This window comes from Octopus sinensis, linkage group LG29 (genome assembly GCF_006345805.1).
Source record: "Octopus sinensis linkage group LG29, ASM634580v1, whole genome shotgun sequence".
Taxonomy (NCBI): Eukaryota; Metazoa; Mollusca; class Cephalopoda; order Octopoda; family Octopodidae; genus Octopus; species Octopus sinensis.
The window spans coordinates 10660510-10675042 of record NC_043025.1 but is presented as its reverse complement, the minus strand read 5'-3'; the positions used below and the strand labels follow the sequence as shown (position 1 = coordinate 10675042).

Genomic DNA, 14533 nt, shown 5'->3' with positions numbered 1-14533 from the left:
CACATATATATATATATATATATATATATATATATATATATATATATACGTCAGGCCTCTTTCAGTTTCCGTCTACCGAATCCACTCACACAGTGGGAATGAACCCAGAAACATGAGGTTGGTAAGCACACACACACACACACACGTACGCACACACACACACACACACACACACGTACGCACACACACACATACATACACATAAACACACACACACACGCACACACACATAAATATATATATATATATATAAACTTATACATATTTTCCAATTCGTCATGTACTGAGACATATGTTTACAACCGCTGAAAATTTCAGACCTCGAGTACAGTAGTGAGTTAGGAATCTAACATCTGAAAAGGACCTCGGCTCTTTCAGCAAAACATCGTTTGCATTTATTTGATCCAAATGTTGTAGATTTTTCAGTCATTTCTACTTAATCACATGAGGTATTGCGTTACATTACAAGCTCTATACGAAGCTAGCCAACTTAGTTGCTTTGCTTATGTCCTTATGTCGGAAGGAGGCTTAGTGATTGACACATGATTGACACCTGCAGGTGGGGCCCAGGTAGAACTTTCTCCAGGTCGGGTATCCCATCCCGCCCAAAAGGTCCCTGAATAAGGGTTGTTCGAGGATGTTGAATGAAACACCCATTCCTCTCAAGACAGGGATATGATACTGCCTCACTACTTCTGCTCGTGATCAGAGATGCACATATCGTCAGCCACCAATAGTAAAATCACTTCAATATAAATATAGTCACTTTTCAGCTGAGAGATAAAAACAATAAAATAGTTAATTAGATAAACTAATAAATATACGTACATAATCTTTTAAAATACGAAATATCTTAACAAATATATTCTTGTTTAAATAAAAAAAATAGAATGAGAAAGGTATAAATATTTATTATATGTATAAAAATAAAATTTTAACATATATAAAAAAGAATAATAAACTATATATATCATTATTATTAAAAGATAAAATACAATTAATTAAAATATTTAAAACAAACAAATATATATATATATATATATATTATATATATATATATATAATATATATATATATATAGTTATTGAAGTAGACAAATGAATTATCTTATTACGGATAATTCGAAAGATAACCGATACCTGGGTAGCAAAATTCACAACAGAAAGGGCACGGTTGAAGTTACGACCATGGGGCATAAAATCCGTGCCTTAGTGCGGAAATTTGAAGTTTTATATATTAAGTATAGGAAAGAATGGAGCTGAACGAAGATTTAACAAAATTCCTTTATAAAGTAATTTTGTTAAATCTTCGTTCAGCTCAATTCTTTCCTATACTTATATATATATATTATATATATATATATATATATATATATATATATATATATATAAAATACAAAATATACATTAAATGAAAACTAAATTCTATAGTTTAATTAAATTATTACTTTATTTATTTATTTATTTAATAAACATGTACATAAAATCTTATACTCATTAAGTAATTTACATTAAAAATTAATATACATAATGCTAGTACAATCTATAAGTATTAGAATTAAAAATAGGAAATCGTTCAAATATATACGCACCTATAATATAAACTAACTATGTTATTAATATATGTGTAGTATATATAGATTTAATATTTTACTCAATTATATAGTTGATCAAAATATCAATTAATATTAAACTTATTTACTTAAATGTAATACTACGTAATCAATAGACCACCTAACTATTAAATAATATATTGTCTTAGAAAATTATTTCTCAAATTAAATTTTATATAATACGTTAAATCACATTATAAAAATAATAGTAAATATAGAAAATAAACAGATATACATATCATACCTAATAATCGTCAAGAAATTATATATAAATAAATATTTTAACAACAATATTAATAATAATCATCAAACATAATACAATTCAAAAGTTAAATAATATTGTTAAATAAAAAAAAACGTTACTTAGCTTGTCGATGAATATTATATAACTGAATTTTAAACGTAAAAATGTAGTTTTAGCGTTTATAAGAAATGAAACTCGTGTAGACGTTGTGTAAAATAGAATAAAATTAATGAAAATGACGAAAAACATTTATTAATGGATTCAGAACGTAAAGACATGTTCAGACTACTTTGTGAAGTCAGTACATTACTTGAAACAGTTCATTTAAAGCCTCGTCGTTTCCATAAAACCAATCAAGGCTTCACAACATGAAAACCCAAGAACTTCTCTGGATAACTCATAAAAAGTATAAAAAACATAGCATGGTCAGACCAGTTTTCTGCCTTATGGAGAGAACGTGTTAACCTTATTTGTGGATCGGCTTCTCGCAACCACATACTCAATCACGTGGCCATAACTTGATCTAAATGATACCAAGTTATTTTGTTTTTATTGGACTGTTGAAAAACTATTGGTAACAGAGAGTCCAAACTCACTGCACAGTTTTAATAGCAAGAATCCATTTGAGTCCATTTTTTTCAACACCACGCTTATCAAGAATATTTGACCAAGAAAGGTAATCTGATCCAACATGGGCATTAAATTCACCTAAAAGAAAACTTTTATCACGACTGGGAATTTGGTTCAATAATATTCGTAATGGCGGTGCATCAGCATGGCTACAGCTCTGAGCTGAAACCAGGGGGGAAAATCAGATTAGAAGGTATCTTTACCTTCATCTGTAGAACCAAGTGTTGGTGCATATGCATTTACTAGCATATTTTGATAGGCCAAATAGGATTCGTAATAATATAAGACGATAATTTGGTATGGCCTCAAGTTTATGTTTAATATCATTACTAATAGCAATTATATAAGTAATATGTTGTTGCTGATAAATCTATTTCCTTATTGCCCACAAGGGGCCAAACAAGGACAGACACACCAGATTCCCTTTTTTCTGTTTCAGATGTACCAGTCCAGAATAAAATATACCCTCCAACTACTTCATTCAGCTGGTCAGAATCCGATAGCCTTGTCTCAAAAAAAAAAGAAGCAATATTTCTCAGAAACCAAGCTATAAGGCTGTTTTGCACTCAGAGCACTTCTCGTAGTCATGGAACCTGCGTACATTCCCAGCTGATATACTCATCTGTTTCCCTACAGTTTTTTCCTTGGTGTTCTCATATTTCTTTGACTGCATAGTTGAAAATCCACTCATCTGTTGTATAACGACAGGAGTGTATGAACAAGCAATTATTAAGGCACCTTTTCTATTCCTCTCCCTACATAAGGGAAAGCACTTCATTCCTAAATAGGCTGCTTTGAAGTTAAGAAGAGGGAACGGACTGTGAAATTGCTCACATAAGTTTCGCCGAACGGCCATCTGCTTCTTACATCGTACGTGCAAAGCTCAAGCTGCCGACCTCCAGTGACTTTCTTGCTATCACTTCATCATCATTGATTTATCCTTATGTTGAGACTGAACAACTGGCATTGTGCTGGGCAAAACCCATGCTCTCCACCTTGAAAGCATATCCTGTACTGATACACAGTGTGCCACTTGTCAGAGGCAGACCACCTCGCAGATCAAGTGGTGATGGGTTGAGGGTTGGTGGCTTAACACACATAATATACAAAGAACATGGCATAACAATCTATATATAAAAGGAATATAAAAAGAAATAATGGATAAAATATAAATAAAACACACACACATATATACATATATATATGGTAGTGAAACATGGGCTACCACAAAGAGAGAAGAGCAAAGACTGGTAAGAGTTGCTGTGTGGTAAGAAGCTTGTTTTCCAACCACATGGTTCTGGGTTTAGTCCCACTGCGTGGAACCTTGGGCTGGCGTCTTCTACTATAGCCTCAGGGCTTGTGAGTGGATTTGGTAGGCAGGAACTGAAAAAAGCCTTTCATATGTGTGAATATATATATATATATATATATATATATATATATATATATATATATATATATATATATATATATATATAAACAGAGCGATAGATAGACAGACAGAAAGAGATGGATAAATAGATAGAAAGATAGATAAATATAAATAGAGATATATTAGAGTTTATAAGGAAAGTCAGCACTCAATACATGGTGTGCAGTTTTGTCATATAGTTATTTAAACTGACGACTTTCTCCGCTGCTCAAGTTTCAATTCTTTTCCAGATATTGAGGCTGATATTTATCATTTTCATTGGACATTCTCTTCCAGTGGTCAAGCTGTTTACGTTACTAGCTCTGTCCATTTAGCATTGGTAGAAGTGTTAGTAGTGTTATTGGAAGCAGTAGGGGTAGTAACCAGGATTGCTTGATGTGATCGTTGTAGTGGTAGTTTCAGTGGTTATAATGGTTGTTCAGGCAGATGTATAGTAGTGTTGGTGTTAATAGGGGTGGTGGTTTTGGTGGTAGTGGTGGTAGTAATTGCAGTGGTTATACTGTGGTAACGGCCGTTTACAATGGTAGATGAGACTGCGGTTGTGGTAGTAGTAGTAGTAGTAGTATTCATGATATCGTGAGTGGTGGCTGTTGTCTCCTTATTCGTCTGATGTCACTGTGACTGAAATAGTGACGCATCATCACTTATGCAACTGTTCTAGTTGTTTGTTAACGCTGTTGTCATGGTTGCTGTTAATTTTGCTGTGCCACGTGGTGTTTCGATCCACCCTAAATGACGGGCCACCTTTTAACTTCAACCTAAGTGTACGTGGTATATTGTTCTATACTTTTATTTTTATATTTCATTTCTAATTAATTTCTAACACACGTAACCAACAAATTCCTTTCATCAAATCCCTATCGGCAGTTTTCTTCCGACAAATAAAACTGCATGATCTTCACGGTTAACAAGTATATCCCCTACAACATAAGTACCAATAACTCACACGTCTAACCAAACGATAAAAAATGACGGCAAGCTACTGACTAACTACTTCACCCTACCACTAAGCCATGCAACCAAACTCCCCCAAGAAGATGCCATACAAAAAAAAATATCGTCGACGCACAACTAATCAGTCCTCTTCAACGATCAACAAATTACGCCATGCCAATGGCAAAATATCTACAGCCCACAACTAATTCTTAGGCGCAAATCAGAAAGGGAATTCACCAAGGTACTAAAGTACAAAAGTACCCACCAGTAATCCATCCACCAAAACTGCCAAAGAATGAGACTAGCACAATCAGATTTAGTAGTAGGCAACCATTTATCCACATAACAAAATTACCAAAGTGTAATGTCATACCACTGACAAACAAATTTAGGCCAACACTAATCCAACCACCCAAACAACAAAACAATAAAGCCATGCCACTGAGAAAAGCTTTTACTTACCATTAACCCAACCACCCAAACTACCGCACAACGAAGCCATGCCACTAAGAAAAAGGTTTTACTCACCATTAATCCAATCATTTAAATTACGAAACAATGAAGCCATGCCATTGAGAAAAAGGTTTAGCCCACCACTAATCCAACCACCTATATTACCAAACAATGATGCCATGCCACTGAGAAAAATGTTTAGTCCACCTTTAATCCAACCTCCCAAACTACCAAACAATGATGCCATGCCACCGAGGAAAATGTTTAGCCCACCACTAAGCAAACCACCCAAACTACCAAACAATGACGCCATGCCACTGAGAAAAATGTTTAGCCTACCACTAATCCAACTACCCAAACTACCAAACAATGATGCCATGCCACTGAGAAAAATGTTTAGTCCACCTTTAATCCAACCTCCCAAACTACCAAACAATGATGCCATGCCACCGAGGAAAATGTTTATTCCACCACTAATCCAACCACCCAAACTACCAAACAATGATGCCATGCCACCGAGGAAAATGTTTAGTCCACCACTAATCCAACCACCCAAACTAGCAAACAATGATGCCATGCCACCGAGGAAAATGTTTAGTCCACCACTAATCCAACCACCCAAACTACCAAACAATGATGCCATGCCACTGAGAAAAATGTTTAGTCCACCTTTAATCCAACCTCCCAAACTACCAAACAATGATGCCATGCCACCGAGGAAAATGTTTATTCCACCACTAATCCAACCACCCAAACTACCAAACAATGATGCCATGCCACCGAGGAAAATGTTTAGTCCACCACTAATCCAACCACCCAAACTACCAAACAATGACGCCATGCCACTGAGAAAAATGTTTAGCCCACCACTAATCCAACCACCCAAACTACCAAACAATGATGCCATGCCACAGAAAACAATGTTTAGCCCACCACTAATCCAACCACCCAAACTACCCAATAATGATGCCATGCCACCGAGGAAAATGTTTATTCCACCACTAATCCAACCACCCAAACTACCAAACAATGATGCCATGCCACCGAGGAAAATGTTTAGTCCACCACTAATCCAACCACCCAAACTACCAAACAATGATGCCATGCCACCGAGGAAAATGTTTATTCCACCACTAATCCAACCACCCAAACTACCAAACAATGATGCCATGCCACTGAAAACAATGTTTAGCCCACCACTAATCCAACCACCCAAACTACCAAACAATGATGCCATGCCACCGAGGAAAATGTTTAGTCCACCACTAATCCAACCACCCAAACTACCAAACAATGATGCCATGCCACCGAGGAAAATGTTTAGTCCACCACTAATCCAACCACCCAAACTACAAAACAATGATGCCATGCCACCGAGGAAAATGTTTATTCCACCACTAATCCAACCACCCAAACTACCAAACAATGATGCCATGCCACCGAGGAAAATGTTTAGTCCACCACTAATCCAACCACCCAAACTACCAAACAATGATGCCATGCCACCGAGGAAAATGTTTAGTCCACCACTAATCCAACCACCCAAACTACCAAACAATGATGCCATGCCACCGAGGAAAATGTTTAGTCCACCACTAATCCAACCACCCAAACTACCAAACAATGATGCCATGCCACCGAGGAAAATGTTTAGTCCACCACTAATCCAACCACCCAAACTAGCAAACAATGATGCCATGCCACCGAGGAAAATGTTTATTCCACCACTAATCCAACCACCCAAACTACCAAACAATGATGCCATGCCACCGAGGAAAATGTTTAGTCCACCACTAATCCAACCACCCAAACTACCAAACAATGATGCCATGCCACCGAGGAAAATGTTTATTCCACCACTAATCCAACCACCCAAACTACCAAACAATGATGCCATGCCACCGAGGAAAATGTTTATTCCACCACTAATCCAACCACCCAAACTACCAAACAATGATGCCATGCCACTGAGGAAAATGTTTATTCCACCACTAATCCAACCACCCAAACTAGCAAACAATGATGCCATGCCACCGAGGAAAATGTTTAGTCCACCACGAATCCAACCACCCAAACAACCAAACAATGATGCCATGCCACCGAGAAAATGTTTAGTCCACCACTAATCCAACCACCCACCCAAACTACCAAACATGATGCCATGCCACCGAGAAAATGTTTATTCCACCACTAATCCAACCACCCAACTACCAACAATGATGCCATGCCACTGAGGAAAATGTTTATTCCACCACTATCCAACCACCCAAACTACCAAACAATGATGCCATGCCACCGAGGAAAATGTTTAGTCCACCACTAATCCACCACCCAAACTACCAAACAATGATCCATGCCACCGAGGAAAATATTTAGCCCACCACTAATCCAACCACCCAAACTACCAAACATGATGCCATGCCACTGAGACAAATGTTTAGTCCACCACTAATCCAACCACCCAAACTACCAAACAATGATGCCATGCCACCGAGAAAATGTTTATTCCACCACTAATCCAACCACCCAAACTACCAAACAATGATGCCATGCCACCGAGGAAAATGTTTAGTCCACCACTAATCCAACCACCACCCAAACTACCAAACAATGATGCCATGCCACCGAGGAAAATGTTTAGTCCACCACTAATCCAACCACCCAAACTACAAAACAATGATGCCATGCCACCGAGGAAAATGTTTATTCCACCACTAATCCAACCACCCAACTAGCAAACAATGATGCCATGCCACCGAGGAAAATATTTAGCCCACCACTAATCCAACCACCCAAACTACCAAACAATGATGCCATGCCACCGAGGAAAATGTTTATTCCACCACTAATCCAACCACCCAAACTACCAAACAATGATGCCATGCCACGAGGAAAATGTTTATTCCACCACTAATCCAACCCCCAAACTACCAAACAATGATGCCATGCCACCGAGGAAAATGTTTATTCCACCACTAATCCAACCACCCAAACTACCAAACAATGATGCCATGCCACCGAGGAAAATGTTTATTCCACCACTAATCCAACCATCCAAACTACCAAACAATGATGCCATGCCACCGAGGAAAATGTTTATTCCACCACTAATCCAACCACCCAACTAGCAAACAATGATGCCATGCCACCGAGGAAAATGTTTAGCCCACCACTAATCCAACCACCCAAACTACCAAACAATGATGCCATGCCACCGAGGAAAATGTTTATTCCACCAATAATCCAACCACCCAAACTACCAAACAATGATGCCATGCCACCGAGGAAAATGTTTAGTCCACCACTAATCCAACCACCCAAACTACCAAACAATGATGCCATGCCACCGAGGAAAATGTTTATTCCACCACTAATCCAACCACCCAAACTACCAAACAATGATGCCATGCCACCGAGGAAAATGTTTAGTCCACCACTAATCCAACCACCCAAACTACCAAACAATGATGCCATGCCACCGAGGAAAATGTTTATTCCACCACTAATCCAACCACCCAAACTACCAAACAATGATGCCATGCCACCGAGGAGGAAAATGTTTATTCCACCACTAATCCAACCACCCAAACTACCAAACAATGATGCCATGCCACCGAGGAAAATGTTTAGTCCACCACTAATCCAACCACCCAAACTACCAAACAATGATGCCATGCCACCGAGGAAAATGTTTAGTCCACCACTAATCCAACCACCCAAACTACCAAACAATGATGCCATGCCACTGAGACAAATGTTTAGTCCACCACTAATCCAACCACCCAAACTACCAAACAATGATGCCATGCCACCGAGGAAAATGTTTATTCCACCACTAATCCAACCACCCAAACTACCAAACAATGATGATGCCATGCCACCGAGGAAAATGTTTAGTCCACCACTAATCCAACCACCCCAAACTACCAAACAATGATGCCATGCCACCGAGGAAAATGTTTAGTCCACCACTAATCCAACCACCCAAACTACAAAACAATGATGCCATGCCACCGAGGAAAATGTTTATTCCACCACTAATCCAACCCCCAAACTAGCAAACAATGATGCCATGCCACCGAGGAAAATATTTAGCCCACCACTATCCAACCACCCAAACTACCAAACAATGATGCCATGCCACCGAGGAAAATGTTTATTCCACCACTAATCCAACCACCCAAACTACCAAACAATGATGCCATGCCACCGAGGAAAATGTTTATTCCACCACTAATCCAACCACCCAAACTACCAAACATGATGCCATGCCACCGAGGAAAATGTTTATTCCACCACTAATCCAACCACCCAAACTACCAAACAATGATGCCATGCCACCGAGGAAAATGTTTATTCCACCACTAATCCAACCATCCAAACTACCAAACAATGATGCCATGCCACCGAGGAAAATGTTTATTCCACCACTAATCCAACCACCCAAACTAGCAAACAATGATGCCATGCCACCGAGGAAAATGTTTAGCCCACCACTAATCCACCACCCAACTACCAAACAATGATGCCATGCCACCGAGGAAAATGTTTATTCCACCAATAATCCAACCACCCAAACTACCAAACAATGATGCCATGCCACCGAGGAAAATGTTTAGTCCACCACTAATCCAACCACCCAAACTACCAAACAATGATGCCATGCCACCGAGGAAAATGTTTATTCCACCACTAATCCAACCACCCAAACTACCAAACAATGATGCCATGCCACCGAGGAAAATGTTTATTCCACCACTAATCCAACCACCCAAACTACCAAACAATGATGCCATGCCACCGAGGAAAATGTTTAGTCCACCACTAATCCAACCACCCAAACTACCAACAATGATGCCATGCCACCGAGGAAAATGTTTAGTCCACCACTAATCCAACCACCCAAACTACCAAACAATGATGCCATGCCACCGAGGAAAATGTTTAGTCCACCACTAATCCAACCACCCAACTACCAAACAATGATGCCATGCCACCGAGGAAAATGTTTAGTCCACCACTAATCCAACCACCCAAACTACCAAACAATGATGCCATGCCACCGAGGAAAATGTTTAGTCCACCACTAATCCAACCACCCAAACTACCAAACAATGATGCCATGCCACCGAGGAAAATGTTTATTCCACCACTAATCCAACCACCCAAACTACCAAACAATGATGCCATGCCACTGAGAACAATGTTTAGTCCACCACTAATCCAACCACCCAAACTACCAAACAATGATGCCATGCCACCGAGGAAAATGTTTAGTCCACCACTAATCCAACCACCCAAACTACCAAACAATGATGCCATGCCACCGAGGAAAATGTTTAGTCCACCACTAATCCAACCACCCAAACTACCAAACAATGATGCCATGCCACCGAGGAAAATGTTTATTCCACCACTAATCCAACCACCCGAACTAGCAAACAATGATGCCATGCCACCGAGGAAAATGTTTATTCCACCACTAATCCAACCACCCAAACTACCAAACAATGATGCCATGCCACCGAGGAAAATGTTTAGTCCACCACTAATCCAACCACCCAAACTACCAAACAATGATGCCATGCCACCGAGGAAAATGTTTAGTCCACCACTAATCCAACCACCCAAACTAGCAAACAATGATGCCATGCCACCGAGGAAAATGTTTAGCCCACCACTAATCCAACCACCCAAACTACCAAACAATGATGCCATGCCACCGAGGAAAATGTTTATTCCACCACTAATCCAACCACCCAAACTACCAAACAATGATGCCATGCCACCGAGGAAAATGTTTATTCCACCACTAATCCAACCACCCAAACTACCAAACAATGATGCCATGCCACCGAGGAAAATGTTTAGTCCACCACTAATCCAACCACCCAAACTACCAAACAATGATGCCATGCCACCGAGGAAAATGTTTAGTCCACCACTAATCCAACCACCCAAACTACCAAACAATGATGCCATGCCACCGAGGAAAATGTTTAGTCCACCACTAATCCAACCACCCAAACTACCAAACAATGATGCCATGCCACGAGGAAAATGTTTAGTCCACCACTAATCCAACCACCCAAACTACCAAACAATGATGCCATGCCACCGAGGAAAATGTTTATTCCACCACTAATCCAACCACCCAAACTACCAAACAATGATGCCATGCCACTGAGAACAATGTTTAGTCCACCACTAATCCAACCCCCCAAACTACCAAACAATGATGCCATGCCACGAGGAAAATGTTTAGTCCACCACTAATCCAACCACCCAAACTACCAAACAATGATGCCATGCCACCGAGGAAAATGTTTAGTCCACCACTAATCCAACCACCCAAACTACCAAACAATGATGCCATGCCACCGAGGAAAATGTTTATTCCACCACTAATCCAACCACCCAAACTACCAAACAATGATGCCATGCCACTGAGAACAATGTTTAGTCCACCACTAATCCAACCACCCAAACTACCAAACAATGATGCCATGCCACCGAGGAAAATGTTTAGTCCACCACTAATCCAACCACCCAAACTACCAAACAATGATGCCATGCCACCGAGGAAAATGTTTAGTCCACCACTAATCCAACCACCCAAACTACCAAACAATGATGCCATGCCACCGAGGAAAATGTTTAGCCCACCACTAATCCAACCTCCCAAACTACCAAACAATGATGCCATGCCACCGAGGAAAATGTTTAGTCCACCACTAATCCAACCACCCAAACTACCAAACAATGAAGACATGCCACTGAGAAAAATGTTTAGCCCACCACTAATCCAACCACCCAAACTACCAAACAATGATGATGCCATGCCACCGAGGAAAATGTTTAGTCCACCACTAATCCAACCACCCAAACTACCAAACAATGAAGACATGCCACTGAGAAAAATGTTTAGCCCACCACTAATCCAACCACCCAAACTACCAAACAATGATGCCATGCCACCGAGGAAAATGTTTAGTCCACCACTAATCCAACCACCCAAACTACCAAACAATGACGCCATGCCACTGAGAAAAATGTTTAGCCCACCACTAATCCAACCACCCAAACTACCAAACAATGATGCCATGCCACTGAGAAAAATGTTTAGCCCACCACTAATCCAACCACCCAAACTACCATACAAAGATGCCATGCCACTGAGAAAAACGGTTAGCCCACCACTAATCCAACCACCCAAACTACCAAACAATGATGCCATGCCACTTAGAAAAACGTTTAGCCCACCACTAATCCGGTCACCCAAACTACCAAACAATGATGCCATGCCACTGAGAAAAATGTTTAGCCCACCACTAATCGAACCACCTATATTACCAAATAATGAAGCCATGTCACTGAGGAAAAGGATTAGCCCACCACTAATCCGGTCACCCAAACTACCAAATAATGAAGCCATGTCACTGAGGAAAAGGATTAGCCCACCACTAATCCGGTCACCCAAATTACCCATCAACGAAGTCATCCCACCACTAGTAACCCACCTCAGAGCATTCACGACATTTGTTATTCCACTTCCAACGATTTCTACTCCACTTCTAATTAGTCCTTCTGCAGCAGTAGCAACCCACCCAACGCCATTCGCAATACTTTTCATTCCACTATCAAGCGATCCAACGGCAGCACTAGCAACCCACCCAACTCCATTGGCAACTAATTCCACTCCACTACTAAGCAATCCTACTCCCCAACTAGCAACCCCTCCAACTCCACTAGCAACCCTTCCAACTCCACTAGCAACCCATCCAACTCCAATACCAACTAATCCAACTCCTCCGCTAGCAACCCACCCAACACCTTTCGCAACTTTTTCCATCCCGCTACCAACTAATTTCACTCCACTACTAAGCAATCCTACTCCACCACTAGCAACCCTTCCAACCCCATTCGCAACATTTGTCACTCCACTAGCAGCTAATCCAACTCCACCACTAACAACTGATCCAATTTTATAGGCAACATCTTCCACCACGCTACCAACTAATCCCACTCCACTAGCAGCTAATCCAACTCCACCACTAACAACTGATCCAACACCATTAGCAACATTTTCCACCACTCTACCAGCGAATTCCACTCCACTAGCAGCTAATCTAACTCTACGACTAACAACTGATTCAACCCCATTCGCAACATTTTCCATCACGCTATCGACTAATCCTACTCCACTAGCAGCTAATCCAACTCTACCACTAACAACTGATCCAACCCCATGAGCAACATTTTTCACCACGCTATCGACTAATCCCACTCCACTAGCAGCTAATCCATCTCCACCACTAACAACTGATCCAACTCCATAAGCAACATTTGCCACACCACTACCAACCAATTCCACTCCACTAGCAGCTAATCCAACTCCACCACTAACAACTGATCCAACTCCATGAGCAACATTTGTCACTCCACTACCAACCAATTCCACTCCACTAGCAGCTAATCTAACTCTACGACTAACAACTGATCCAACCCCATAAGCAACATTTGCCACTCCTCTACCAACCAATTCCACTCCACTAGCAGCTAATCTAACTCTACCACTAACAACTGATCCAACCCCATGAGCAACATTTTCCACCACGCTATCGACTAATCCCACTCCACTAGCAGCTAATCCAACTCTATCACTATCAACTGATCCAACCACATGAGCAACATTTTCCACCACGCTACCAACCAATTCCACTCCACTAGCAGCTAATCCAACTCTACCACTATCAACTGATCCAACCACATGAGCGACATTTTCCACCACGCTATCGACTAATCCCACTCCACTAGCAGCTAATCTAACTCTACCACTAGCAACTGATTCAACCCCATGAGCAACATTTTCCACCACGCTACCAACCAATTCCACTCCACTAGCAGCTAATCCAACTCCACCACTAACAACTGATCCAACTCCATAAGCAACATTTGCCACTCCTCTACCAGCGAATTCCATTCCTCTAGCAGCTGATCTAACTCTACCACTAACAACTGATCCAACCCCATGAGCAACATTTTCCACCACGCTATCGACTAATCCCACTCCACTAGCAGCTAATCCAACTCTACCACTATCAACTGATCCAACCACATGAGCAACATTTTCCACCACGCTATCGACTAATCCCACTCCACTAGCAGCTAATCCAACTGTACCACTATCAACTGATCCAACCACATGAGCAACATTTTCCACCAC

At 40.6% G+C, this 14533-nt stretch overlaps 1 protein-coding gene across 1 annotated transcript in view; it reads right to left on the bottom strand.

Moving 5' to 3' along the window:
- LOC115226020 (autotransporter adhesin BpaC-like) overlaps positions 1-14290 on the bottom strand; it is a 15879-nt gene extending 1589 nt beyond the window's left edge. The window contains exons 1-2 of the mRNA XM_036514804.1: positions 12793-14290; positions 2453-2648 (exon numbers count right to left, since the gene is read on the bottom strand). Coding sequence (XP_036370697.1) covers positions 2453-2648; positions 12793-14290 — 1694 coding nt within the window. The remainder of the gene's footprint in view (positions 1-2452; positions 2649-12792) is intronic.
- Positions 14291-14533: the final 243 nt, after the last annotated feature.